General features: G+C 37.3%; 1 protein-coding gene across 1 annotated transcript in view; it reads right to left on the reverse strand.

Moving 5' to 3' along the window:
- The window catches only part of CTSH (cathepsin H), a 43446-nt gene that overhangs the window by 9885 nt on the left and 18728 nt on the right, over positions 1-14833 (reverse strand). Inside the window, exons 7-8 of the mRNA XM_072618828.1 lie at positions 9421-9507; positions 5343-5398 (exon numbers count right to left, since the gene is read on the reverse strand). Coding sequence (XP_072474929.1) covers positions 5343-5398; positions 9421-9507 — 143 coding nt within the window. The remainder of the gene's footprint in view (positions 1-5342; positions 5399-9420; positions 9508-14833) is intronic.

Genomic DNA, 14833 nt, shown 5'->3' on the forward strand with positions numbered 1-14833 from the left:
GTCTGAAAATGTCCTGTTCATATTCTCTGACTATTTATCAACTGGGGAATGACTTGTATTCTTATAAATTTGACTCAGTTGTCTCTATATTTGAGAAATGAGACCTTTATCAGAGATACTTGCTGTAAATTTTTTCCCTTCAGTTTTTTGTTTAATAATAAAAATTATCCATTTGACATTTTGTAATATAGCTGTCTCTATCTTGTTTCGTTCTAAATTCTTTCCTTATTCATAGATCTGACAGGTAAATTATTCCATGCTCTTCTAATTTGCTTATGGTATCACCCTTTATGTGTAAATCATGTTCCCATTTTCACTGTATCTTGGTATCTGGCATGAGATGTTAGTCTATAGCTAGTTTCTGTCATACTGTTTTTTAATTTTCCCAGAAATTTTTGTAAATAATAAAATTTTTGTCCCCAAAGCTTGGATCTTTGGCTTTATCAAACATTAGATTACTATGGTTATTTACTGCAATGTATTATATCCTAATCTATTCCACTGATCCAACATTCTATTTCTTAGACAGCACAAGATAGTTTTAATGACCACCAGTTTATAATGAAGCATGAGAGCTGATATGGTTAGACCACCTTCCTTCACATTTTTTCCATTGACTCCCTTGATATCCTTGTCCTATTGCTCTTCCAAATGAATTTTATTATTATTTTTTCTAGCTCTGTAAAATATTTTTTGGTAGTTTGATTGGTATGGCACTGAATAAATAAATTAATTTAGGTAGAATTGTTATTTTATTATATTGGCTTGGCCTACCCATGAGCAATTAATATTTGTTCAATTATTTAGATCCGACTTTATTTGTGTGAAAAGTGTTTTGTATTTGCATTCACATATTTCCTGGGTTTGTCTTGGAAGATAGACTCCCAAGTATTTTATGTTGTCTACAGTTATTTTAAATGGAATTTCTCTTTCTATTTCTTGTTGCTGGACTTTGTTGGTAATATATATAGAAATGCTGATGATCTATTTGGGTTTATTTTATATCCTACAACTTTGCTAAAGTTGTTAATTATTTCAAGTAGTTTTTAGTAGTTGATTCTCTAAGTATCTCTAAATATCATCTGCAAAGAGTGATAGTTTGTTTCTTTATTGCCTATTCTAATTCATTTAATTTCTTTTTCTTCTCTTATTGTGAAAGCTAACATTTCTAGTACAATATTGAATAATAGTGGTGATAATGGAAATCCTTATTTCGCCTCTGACTTTATTGGGAAGGCTTCTAGCTTATCCCCATTACAGATAATACTTGCTCATGGTTTTAGATAAATATTACTTATCTTCTTAAGGTAAGCTCTATTTATTCCTATGGTCTCTAGTGTTTTAGTAGGAAGGGGTGCTATATTTTGTCAAAGGCTTTTTCTGCATCAATTGAGATGATCATATGATTTCTATTGGTTTTGTTATTGATATGGTTAATTATGCTGATACTTTTCCTAATACTGAACCAGCCCTGCATTCCTGTTATCAATCCCACCCTGGTCATAGTGATACATTGTTATAATCTCCTTGCTAGTATTTTATTTGAAAAGGGAAATTAGTCTACAATTTTCTTCTTCTGTTTTGGTCTTTTTTGCTCTTCATGGTTTAAGTATCAGTACCATATTTGTGTCATAAAAAGAAATTCAGTAGGACTCCACTTACTTTTCCCAATAATTTATATAGTATTGAGATTAATTATTCTATAAATGTTTGGTAGAATTCTCCTGTGAATCTATCTGGCACTGTTTATGGTATCTTTCAGTAAGATATAGTTTCCTTCCTTGTCTCTTTTAATTAGATCCATTTTTGCTTTTGCTTTGTCTGAGATTATGATTGCTACATTTTTTTTTAACTTCAGCTGAAACATAATAGATTCTGCTCCAGCCCTTTACTTTTATTCTGTGTGTGTCTCTGTACTTCAGATGTGTTTCTTGTAAACAGCATATTGTAGAATTCTGGTTTTTAATCGACTCTGCTATCTACTTTCATTTTATGGGTGAGTTCATCCCACTCCCATGTACACTAAAGATAACTGTGTATTTCCCTCCATCCTATTTTCCCCTTCTTTATCTTTTTCTCTCTCTTACCTTTCACCCTGTCCCTCCCCACAAGTGTTTTACTTTTGATTACCACCTTCCCCAATCTGCTTATCTGTTTTTCAGTCTCCCCCTTTTTACTCCCTTATAGGGTAAGATAGATATCCATATTCAACAGAGTATGTATATTATTACCACCCCTTTGAGCCAATTCTGATGAGTTTGATGGTGTTGTCTGCCACCCCTCCCCATCTTATCCTGAATTGAAATAGCTCTTTCATGCTTCTTTTACGTGAGATGATATGCCCCATTTTATCTCCCTCTTCCCTTTCCTTCCAGTGCAGTCTTCTTTTTTACTCTGTAATTTGGGGTTTTTTTTTTGGATTCCATCCCATTATGGTCATCTCACACCCACACCTTCTGTCTATGTATAAATCTTCTAATTGCTAATTTCTAATTGAATTTCTAATTCATATATTAATAAAGTTCTTAAGAGTTATAAATACCATCTTGTCATGTAGGAATATATGGAGAGGTATTTTGAAAGAGGGATTGTAAAGATCTGATTGGATTTGTGTAGAAGTAAAGGAAGAGAGGGATCAGTAAATCAGTAAAAAAAAATGACAAGTTTTGATGACTAGGAGAATGATGCTGCTACTGACAAAAATAGGCACGTTACAGAGGACAGATATGTATGTCTTTTTTTGAGGGGGATTGGCTGAATATTATAGAAAGTAGTAGAACAATCAAAGTGGAAATTTCCTATAGGCAGCTGTAAATAATCTGATGATCAGAGCTCAAGAGAGCTAGGGCTGTGATCAGGACTAAGAACACATTGTGGAAACCACTGTAAATTTTTTTTTGGTGTGTTTATTTAAAAAAAATCTAGGGATAAAGAATAGAGCACCATCTTTAGAGTGAGGAAACCATAAATTCAGGTCCTGCCTCTTATACTTAATTGCTTAGAGGCAAATCATTCAACCTCCTAGGTATCACTTAACATTATAAATATCAGATGAGATGCTAACCTGCAACCCATGGGAGGAGTTTCTATACCAGGAGCTCCTACACTTCATTCCTCCTTATACTGTACCTACTACTTGAAAAACTCAGGTCCTGGAATTCACATTTTGGAAGAACCCTCTGCCCTGGGGGCCACTCCCTCTGAACGAATTGTTCCTCCAAGAAACTCTAAGAAGTACACCCAAGCCATCCAAGTCTGATTCCTTTCTAGCACACCAGACTTCTCTACCATCTTTCTCCTTCTTCAACTTTCTTTTAGGGTTTATCTTGCCCTATTAGAATGAAAGATCCTCTAGGGCAGAGTCTGTCTTTCTACTTAAGCTGTATCCTCAGAGTTTAGCACATTGCCTGGCACATTTGCTGCTGTTGTTCAGTTGTGTCCAACTCTTTGTGACCCCATGGACCATAGAATACCAGGCCTTTCTATCCGCCACTAACTCTCAAAGTCTGTCTAAGTTCATATTTGTTGTTTCCATGATACTATCTCTCCACCTCATTCTCTGCTGTCCTTGTTTCCTTTTGCCTTCAATTTTTTCCAACATCAGATTTCCTGCCCCCACCATGAACTCAGCACATTCTAGCTGACTGACTAATCAATAAAATTACAAGTCAGTACCAAAAACAAACAAACAAAAACCCAAATGAAACCCAAATCTCTTATCTTTGCATGCTCTGTAAAACGATTTCATATAACCTAATATTATCAAATAATCATAACAGTCCTGGGAGATTGGTTACATATGAGTGTTACCATCGTTTTACTGAGGAGGCAACCAATACTCTACAATGTTAAGTGTTTTTCCCAAGTCATGCACATGACCTTGACAGAGGTGAGACTAGAAACAAGGCTTAGTTTTCAGTATAGTGCTTTTACTTTTTTCAATTAATGAGTTTATTTTCTTTTCTTCCTTCCTCCTCAACTTAGAAAACAAAGAAACATAAGACTCTTGTAACAAATGTGTATTATCAAGCAGAACAAATCCCCATGGAAGCCATAGAAAAATATGTTTTCTATTCCTTCTAACTTGCTTCTGGGGGTGGCATTTAAAGGAAGACTCCCTTTTGTAATTTAATATGAATTTGGATAAATGCTTTTAGGTTTAAAAAAATGTATTACAAGACTTTAACTTGGTGCTGATAAAATTAGTGCTAGTATTTACCCTTGTAACAGAAAAAGGAAATTAACATACACTTGGAAGATAATATATTATGATTTCTTGGGCTGAGTGATGCTCCAGCTGCTGCTACAGATTGTTCTCCAGTAAGGCACCCATAACTCAGGGTTATGGAGGATAAGTGCAACTAAATCCAAAATGAGAAATGCCGAATTCAAAAATAGTTGAGATTAATGTGTAGCCCAGACTTTTGAACATGCTCAGTTTGTCTAAGATGGAGCCCATTGCATTCCCTACCACATGGGTGGGGGTAGCAGAAGGCTTGAGGGAATTAGGACAGCAAGTAGTTAATTGTGGGAATTGACTGAACCATACTGACTCCTTCTTGTGAAGCTGGAGCTAGCCCAGTTTCCTTTCTATTCGTTTATGGGTCTAGTCCAATTTCTGTCTTGTGAGAATACTTTATTCAGCTGTGGGAATTGGGAGAAAATCTTATTGTATTGTTTGAACCTAGCCCTATGTGGCTGAGAATCTGGACCACTTCTACTTGCTATTTAGAGACTTTTAACTAAGAACCTAGGTTATGTGGATCAGAAACTTGATCAGATCCTAAGACTGATGCAAGGAATTTTCTCACAGTTACACATCTCAAGCAACCCATATGTTTTATCTGAAAACTGGCCTAGTAGTGATCAATCAGTTGTTGTTTCCATGTTCTTTTGATTGTTTACGGATACTTGGGGGGAGTGGGACACCTTTTTTTTTTTTCTAAATTCAGGGAATTGCACCTGTTTGCTCTCCCCCTCCCAACTTGGAAAATCCCTAATCTTTCCTCTAATTAGAAATCAGATGATCTAATATTGTCTTGTTTACTTTTAATTAATTACTCTTATTCTATGATTTTTTAAAAAAAATGTGTCAAAGTCTGTCTCTCCTGTATTTGGGTCCAGGCCTAAGCTGAGGAGGTCTGGTCCTAGTTTGCTGGTGATGCCATGTACTGCTTAATAAATCAATATGCGCAGAAGCTTGAACCTTCATTTCCTCAGACATTTCATGCTTCACCTGCCACAAGTTCCATGTTAAAAAACTGGGCACGTTCATAAGATTGGGCTACACTAGACTGAAAGTAATTTATGAAGTCTTGTCTGTCTATTCAGGGGCAACTTACCCATTGCATCCATGATTGTTAAAATTCTGAGCACAGTCCACTAGCTGCTGTTCTGCCTGATGAAATATAAATGAATTCCAGTCAATTTGATTCAGAATCAAAATAATTTAGAATCAAACATACACTATATTTACATACGTTAGATATGCCAATCAGATATGTGATAATAATAAAAACAATTGTAGCTAGCATTTATGTAGCACTTTAAGGTTTGTAAAGTACCTTACATGTTATATCATTTAATCTTTACAACAGCTCTGGGAAGTAGATGCTGTTTTTATTCCCATTTTAAAGATGAGTCTGAGAGGGGTGTAAGTGAATTGCCCAGGGTGCTATAGATAGTTAAATGTCTAGGACGAGATTTGAACTCAGATTTTTCTAACTCCACATCCAAAACTCTATCTAGTATCCATAAGTATCAGACTCCTGGCAGGCAAAATGGGTGGGTCCAAACCAGATTAATATATGATTGGGAAATGTTTAACAAAATAAATAAAAATACAATACGACCTAGGTAATGTTAATTTGTAGTTTCCTAAGTCAATATGCAGCCATAAGGATGCAGTTCTATTTGAGTCTGACATGGCCATTATGTCACCTAATTGACTACCTATCAACTCCACACCAGGATGAATATTAGGTAAACTGATGGAAATGTCTCAAATATTTACGTTGCTTTAAGCATATAATTAAGTATGTCTCCTTTTTAGTACTTGTATGCCGTATACTTTTGTAAACATACTATATCTTATGCATGGGTTTAGATAAGGGCAAAATAAGTTAGCAAATCCTTAGCTTCTATGCATAATTGATGAAATACATGACTTATTAAATGTAGGGCTTTTGAAATTGGAATCTTTAAAATGTCATGTTTAATTTCAATTAATCTTTTTACATCTTTTTTTGAGGTGAAATCTATTTACAGCTTCCCATCATCTTGGTGTTAAATACAGTTTTTTCTTTCTTCTTTCCTTCCTTTTTTTTTTTTTTTAATTTTTGCATTCAGGTACTTTCTAAGGTTCAGTGGCCTCAAGCCTTAAGCATATGATTTTCTATCCCATTCTAAATTGGGTGGTTTACTTCAGTCCTAGGTCAATATGACATTGTGTTTTTGGTGTTTTTTTTTAAAAGCAAATTAAACCAACAAGAAGCAAAAATATTAAAATGCTCAAAGAACAATAAAACGATTGTACACAGAAATTGAAGCTTAAGTTCCTAGCTTCCTTCAGAGCTCAACACAAACACCAACTCCCACAAGAGGCCTTTCCTAATCCCTCAGCTACCAATGCCTTTTCTTCCTCACCACAAAATTATTTAGCTGTATAAATTTTGAATTTATTTATACGTGTAAATTATGTTTCCCCTGATAGAATGTTAGAGAGCCAGGACCGTTTTTGTTATTGCATTGTCCAATGCTTAGCATTGTGCTTGCCACTAATATACATTTAATTAATTGACTGCTAGAGCTATGTTGATTACCAATCTGTGGAAGTATTGAGGTGGTGGTGGTGGTGGTGGGTGGCAAGATCTATAAGGTCTATATTTCTTTGGTACAGGGAACTCCTAAGGAATAGAAAACTTCCCAATTTTGAAAACTTCTTTGGCCAATAAATGGATGCATTAAGCTCTTACTATTTGCTAAGTACAGGGGATACAAATTTATAGAAACAAAGTCCCTGACCTCAAGGAACTTATATTTTAAAGGGGGAAATAATACTCATGGAGAAGTGGTAGCCAGTCAGAGGCACTTTGACCCAGAAGTTATAGGGATGAGGACTGGGGCCAGAGTGAGAGTAGATTGAAATACTTTATTTGTGTGTGTGTTCATCCTTCGTGGCCAAAGAAGACCATGCCATCAGAGAAATGATGACATGACTTGCACCTGACTTTGTTTGGAGTGAGGGAGAGCTGTATACTTTATTTAGGAACACCAGGAACAAGGCAAGCCAAGTTGATATGATCATGATTCCTTGTTCAGAACTGCAGGGGGGGGAAGGATTGAAGGGCATTTCTATTGATGAGGAGGTACTAGGTGGATGAGGAAGAGGGGGAAGAGTGAAACAAGTGTAGTGGGGACTTTCTGGACAAGCAGTCATTAATCCAAAGAGTGGGGCCCTAGGGCAGATGGATAACTGTTTTGCAGCTTCTAGTTTCAGAGTTATCTGGAACACCAAGCAGTTATATGTCTTGCCCAGGGTCAAACAGGAAGCGCAATAATAATAAACAGTAATAATAATTAACTAGCATTTACATAATGCTTTAAGATCTGCAAAGTGTTTATAAATATTTTATCCTCACAACAACCCTGAGAAATAGATGGCTATCATTATCCTCATTTTATAGATGAGGAAATTGAGACCAACAGAAGAGAGGGTAAGTGACTTTGCCTAGGGTCACATAGCTAGTGTCTAAGGTCATATTTAAATTCACATCTTCTTGACTCCAGTTCCAGCACTTCATAATAAATGAATGAATGGATGAATAGATAATACTGATACATAATATTTATATAATTTATGTAATTTATATAACATTTATATAATATGTACCAGGCATTGTGTTAAGTGTTTCATAATTATAATTTCCTTTGATCCCAACAACGGCTCTGGGAGATAAGTGCTATTATTATCCCCATTTTACAGATGAGGAAGCTGTGGCAAAGAGATGACAGGTAACTTGCCCAGGGTCACACACCTAGCATGTGCCTGAGGCTAGACGTGAGCTCAGGACTTCATGACTCCAGGCTCATAACTGCCTAGATAGCATATCTTGGAAGTAGGGTTTGAACCCAGATTCTGACCATGAGTCTCCACTACGCTTTGTTTCCTCTTTCATATTACCTTCACAAGGACACATAGTTATTTTTGTTCTGCTTTCTTCATGATGTTTCATTTCACAAATATATCCCCTGAGTTCTTTGTATCCTTTATATTTGTTACTTCTTATGGTGTAGTAATGTTGGTATAGGTATTTCCTATTTTGTTGCACATGTGGATTGTTTTCAGTTTTATTGATTTTTTTTGTTACAAATAATTTTGCTAGGAATACCTTACAGATAGTTCCCCCCAGCCCCCGCATCAATAACATTTTTTAATCAATCAGTTTGGAAAAGACATTAACTTTGGGGCAAATTTTGAATGTTCACAGAGCTGGAACATCATTTTATTCTTCTTGTCTAAGAATGTAATAGGACCAAGAAGAGGAAAGGTCTCTTTCTGCTAAAAGGCTTTTAGCAGCTGACTCATAAGCACAAATTTCAGAGAAGGATGATCATGAAGTTTGTATTTAAAGGTTTCCTTTAATTCCCAGCTAAAATCCCACCTTCTATGGGAAGCCTTCCTTAACTCCTCTTAATGTCAGTGCTTTGCCTTTTAAAAATTATTTCCTCTGTATCTTGTATAAGACTTGCTTTGTATATATGTTTGCTTGTTGTCTCCCGCATTTGACTGTAAGCTCTTTGAGGGCAGGGACTGCTTTTTGTTTCCTTTTGCATCCCTAGTACTTAGCACAGTGCCTGAGACACAGCAGGCACTTAATAAATGTTTATTGAATTGATTCAATGACCTGAAAAAGTTAGTCAGTATTTCCACCCAGTCATACAATTTCATAGATAAAATAAAACAGGTCAATTCAACTCAATTCAATTCAATTAACACTAAGTGCTTGTTATATACTAGGTATTTCTGGAAAAAAACAAATAAACTACAAATCAGTCACTGTTCACAAGACCCTCACATTCTACTTAAAGGATATAATAGTACAAGCACTACTATGATTTCGTGGAGGAAGGGGCACCTTTGCTGAGCCTTGGAGGATGATAAGGATTCTGAGAAGGGAAGATGAGGAAGGAGATCACTGAAGGGATAGGCATGGGAGGGAGGATGATCACAGATTTAAAGCTGAGTGACCTTGTGGAAAGAGGAATTTGGGGAATAACTAGTAGTTCATTTGACTCCAATGCAGAGTGTGTATAAGGGAATATGAAATAAACAAATTAAATTGTACATTCCGGGAAATAAAAATGAGGTTAGCATATGGATGATTTTTCCCCCAGCATTTCTAAAGCCATATTTCTTACCAGAGAGGGTAGTTTTCCAGTTGCTATGGCAACAGCAGATTCCAGTCCTCCAGTAGTAGAAAAAGTCCAGCAACTGCCACATGCACCCTAGAGAAGAAAGAATAAAGTTTGTCAGTTTTTCTAAACCAACTTTTGGATATAAATATACATATTCTCTCTCTCCACCCCCCACCCTCTCTCTCTATTTCTCTCTTCCCCTATACCCCCTCCAGTCTGGCTCCCAAACCTAACATATTGTTGACAATAATAATAAGTTGTTTAAAAAACTAAACCAACCCCGCAAAAAACCATTTCTTAAGAGCTGACAATTTGCCAGGCACTGTGCTAAGCACTGAGGATACAAAGAGAAGCAAAAATGGTGTTTGTCTTCACTGTCTTCACTGTCTAGACTGTCTTCCACAGTCTAATGGAGAAGACAGTAAACGTCAGTAACTAGGTATATTAATATACACACCGAGTAACTGGAAGGTGGTCTCAGAGGGGAAGGCACTAGTAGCTGAGGGGACCAGGAAAAGCCTCTTGCAAAATGTGGAGTTGAACTGAGTCTTGAAGGAAGCCAAGGAAACTAGGAGGCAGAGCATTCCAGGCGTGGAAGATAAGATAGGCATAAAGATGAGAGGTGGAGAGGGATGTGATAGGAAAAGGTAAGCAGATCCGTTATCATGCAGTGTGTGGAGGAGAGAGGTCAAATAAAAGAAAAGCCTAGAAAAGAGGAGGGGCCAGGTTTTGAAGAACTTTAAATGCCAAGTAGGATTTTACATTTAATCATCCAGGTAACAAGGAGCCACTGGTTTACTGACAAGGTACTAACAATAGGAAAATCACTTTGGTGGTTAGGTAGAGGACACAATGGAATGAGGAAGATGAGAGGTGATCAGAAAGAAACTGAACTGGTTTGCTCACAATGGTATATTCAACAGTCACTGGGGTTTTCTTACTCTCTTAATACAACTGCAAAAGGCTCCAACTCCCTTTGCTAGGGCAGCAGCTATTACTAACTTTGCTAACTCTGTCTGTATGATAAGAGTAATACTAACTGCAAATATGAAAGCACTACGTAAATTGAAAGTGTTTTATGTAAATTATTTCATTTGCTTGTCATAACATCCCTATAGGTGCCGCAGGCATTGTTATCCTTATTTTACCGCTGAGGAAACTGAAGTTCAAAGACATTACATTATTTGCTCCCACAAACATAACTATAGTAAATTTTAGACGTGAGTCTGTTAGGCCAAAGTGACTCCTTTGTAACTAGCCCTCCATTTCGTGATTATAAGTTTCATTGACTTTTGAGTTTTGCGTTCTTTAAATGTTTTCTGCCAAATCCCCCACTCATGAGGGATGAGCTCATGCCCTGATCTGATCACAGCTTGGCTGATTCAATACTATTCCCCTCTAGCACTATGTAAAAATCATATAAAAGCCAAAGAGCCAAGGGCTTTGTGGTCCTTGCACTGGATTTGTTTCAGCAACTACATGCCCTCGCTAAATAAATTGTTGTCTGTATGTAACTCAGTTTTTTTATCCTCTGGACCCCAACTTCAGCACTCTTTCCAATGTAAACAAGCTGCTTCTCAAAGATAGTCATATATTTATTCCTTAAGTTTTCCTTTTCTATATAAGGCCTGTTTTCCATGGCAATGGGTGTTTCTCAGCTTCTGCAGCTCTTTCCTAGAAAGAAGATGGGGCAGGCCCCTATATCTTAAGTTTCCCCCATCTTGGTCTCCTCTCCTTGAAATTCTTTGCATTTTATCCTGTGCCAAAGACAGGAAGCTACTCTATTTCCAGTCTTCCTCCATCCATATGCATTGGGTCAGTGTTATGGACTTCTGATGCCCTTAGTGCAGTTCAGAGACAGGAAGCTGGGACTAGGGACCACTTCAGAGAGATTAGGAATGAGTTTGGGGGCTGTCCATTTCCATCTGATTCTCTGTATTCCTCAGTAACATCTCTAGCTTTGAAGTTCTCTCCTTCACCTTGCAATTTAAACCTAAGCACTGTTAAGGCTAATATACTACACTGGGTTGGCTCTCCTCCTGCAACTCTAGTTGCTCCTTGTTTTCTCTGGTTCTATTTTCTCTTCCTAGCCTTGAAATGTGGAAATTCTTCAATGTCAGACTATCTCTGCTTCTTTCTTCAGCCACTCACCATCCCAACTATGAACTCTAGCGTTGGTGACTTCCAAATCTAACATTTTTAGCACTTTATATGCACCAGTCTTATAGCTCTAGTGCTTGGCTAGAATTTTCCACTTGGAAAATTTCCACTGTCATCAATTCCTCATGAATTGATCTGATCCCCTCTCTCCACCACACTCTCCTCTCTTCAGTTTGACTTTTAAAATTTCCATCAATGTGTATCATTATCCTACTTACCCAATTCGATCATCAAGACCTCAAAAGTCCAGTTGATTGCCTTCCTTTTTCCCTCCTTCCTCCACCTGGTACTTGTTATTGGTAGCAACACTTTCATATGCATATGTCTTATCTCCCTAACTAGACTCCACCTCCAATACTTAACCCAATACCCTCTTTGGCCCATAAAAGTTGCTCAATAAACAATTTTTTAGCGACTCACCCATACATCCCTATGTAAATGGCCTTATGTGTTCATGTTCCAGTATTTTCTTGCTCTGTTTTCTAAGGGGGGAGTCAGCGTTCCCCTACACTGAGTAGGCAGACTGGAACAAATACCCAGAACAAGTACCTCCTTTGATAGGAATGCTCCCTTAATTTTAAGTTACGAGTAGGTGACCGTGCTATGTGAGCAAGAAATGACTCAACATGATGACTAAAAATCTGTAAACAGACTTTAGGCTCAAGACTCAGGAGAAATCAGCTGTACTGACAACTCAGTTCTTATCCTAGGCAGCTTTCAAGGAGGGAAAACTTGTGGGATTAGATTTATCTGAAAAGTCAACAAGTGACTCACTGAATAATCCAGAAGAATAAAGAAGCAGTGGGGGAAGAGATAGAAGGGGAATTATTAAAGGTGAAATTAGGAGATCAGAAGAATGCTTTGGGGTCAGTTTTGGGGAGAGGAAGAGGAATGGGTGGAGCTAAAAACCTTGAGATTCCTTTGGGTTAATCAGTTCCAGGTGAAAATACTCTTAGGATTAAGCATGTGTGGGGTGAATTTTAGTCATTTACACTTTAGTGTGAAAAATTTCACAACTTTGCTTTCCTCCCAACATTCCAGAGATGTTGCGGGAGGAAAAAACAATCAGTCATAGGAATTTTGATATAGGTGAGAGCCAGGGAATTGAGAAACAATTTTGGAGGTGAGGATCAGATTAGGTTTTGGTTGACTACTACAGTGGGGACATTGGAAAGTCAGTATTTGGTCACCGAGTATCTGTGCATAGAGAGAAAAGGGAGTGCTGAGAGGTGGAAGAAGCCACGTGGAGGAGATAGAGGGAAAGTGCAGAAGGGATGGACAGCTATTTTGGATGGCCTGTTTTTCAATTGTCTATGATTGGTTTTTATACCCAGAGTCCAAACCATATTAGGCCAAAGAGAAGGAAACAAAAGCATAAAATAAGACTCAGGAAATCTACCAAGAATTAGCTGTGATTTCTTGGACAAATAACTTAAGCTTTTCTGAGCCTCGGCTTTCCTTTTAAAGTAGAGATAAAAGAATATTCTGGCTTGCATATAGCAAGCATATACAAATGTTGAATATTTACCTCACAGAAGCTCAGTCTATGAAATAATGACTCCCCTTCAAATTAGCTTCTATATCTTTTATGTGTGTACATTCACATACACATACATATGCACACATAAATGAACACATATATTTCTTACCTAGCTAGATTACAAGTTCCTTGAGAGTGGAGACTGTTTCATTTCTGTCTTTGAAAGGACTTAATAAATGCTTGTTGATTGACTGAAGAGCTCAAATGAGATAATGTATAGGAGAGAACTTTGTACATTGCAAAGCTATACAGACCTAAGGAATTATTAGCTTTCAAATTTATATTATACTCTAACCTATAAGTGGACAAGGTCCACTTCTTCACATCTTCAGTTTTATTAGTGTTATATTATTCTCACAGTCATTGTTCAAAAAATGATTTTTGAAATTATTTGGAAAGAGTTACTGCCAATGAAACTTGGGTAGAGTGGGTGAGCGCAAAGGCTGGATAAGGAAATGGAGGGCAGACCTCTCTTCTATTTGGTACTCTCCCTTACCATGTCTGTACCTAACCTGAGAAGCTGTTCTGCTCTCATTTTTTCCCATTTCTAGTCTGTTACAAAAAATGAGCCAGCCACCCAGTTTCCAGGAGCTTGAAGAAATTTTCCACAAATGGGCCCAGAATCAACTATGTACATGAGAGATATTTTTGGTCTTCTGAAGCCATGGACACCCAAGGCCTACAGGGAACATTGGTGGCAGACATTCATCTCATTAGCAGAATTGTCATCTAGCACCTATGACTAGGTGACTTCGACACTGAATCATGGAATAGTAATGAAAAGGACATTATGGAGTATCTGGTCCAACCCTCTTATTCTACAAATGAGGAAACTAAGGAGAGGAAGTGATTTGTTGAAGGTCAGATGGCTAGTTAGAGGAAGGACTGGAAACTGGAACTCAGGTCTCCTAACTTTTAGATGAGTGAGTTTTCCACTCTTACTGATGTATACTAATGGGTCCAAAGGGGCATAGCTATAGTCGCATGGGAAGGAAGAGATGTGCAGATGCAGGTGAGAAAGAAGAGATTAGGATTCAGGGATTAGAAGGTGAGATCTTTGATGAGATAGATTTATCAAGAAATATAGACTTGTACCCCAGAGGGTCAGATGTTTAGACTTGGAAGGGGCCTTAGAGACTACATAGACCAACATTTTACAAGGGGAAACTGAGGGCCATAAAGCTCAAGGCTACATAGGTAGGTAGTTAAAGTCTGGTAGCAGAATCAGGGTTTGAAAAATCCAGGTTTTTCAGACTCCACCTCCTTCATTTCAAATGTTGTTTGAGCCATTAAGGTCCTATTTTTGATGTTGTAAGAAATATTTAAAACAACTGATGCAAGACAATAAGAAACTATTTTACATTTGGTATATACAGTTGAAATGAAGTTATACCTAAGTTATTGGACAAATTTTGAATCATCAGGTCAATTTAGGTTAAGGCAGTTTCCCCCCTTTGTCCAAAGTTTAAACTCCCATTCCTATGTTGATAACTTGACTAGTACCTTGAAGTAGCTCCATCTCTCCCCATGCATTACTTCATCAGATATGGGAATATCTTTTGTACCAAAAGGTTAGGGAAGAGGGCATTTTTAATAAGTCATCCATGATATCCTTCAATGACCATAAATTTAGCATTGGAGACCTTAGATGCTATGGAATCCACCCCTTCCATTTTACAGATGAGGTCCAGAAAAGCTAAGTGACTCCACCATGCT

The sequence above is a fragment of the Notamacropus eugenii genome, chromosome 1 (assembly GCF_028372415.1).
Source record: "Notamacropus eugenii isolate mMacEug1 chromosome 1, mMacEug1.pri_v2, whole genome shotgun sequence".
In the NCBI taxonomy this organism is placed as follows: domain Eukaryota; kingdom Metazoa; phylum Chordata; class Mammalia; order Diprotodontia; family Macropodidae; genus Notamacropus; species Notamacropus eugenii.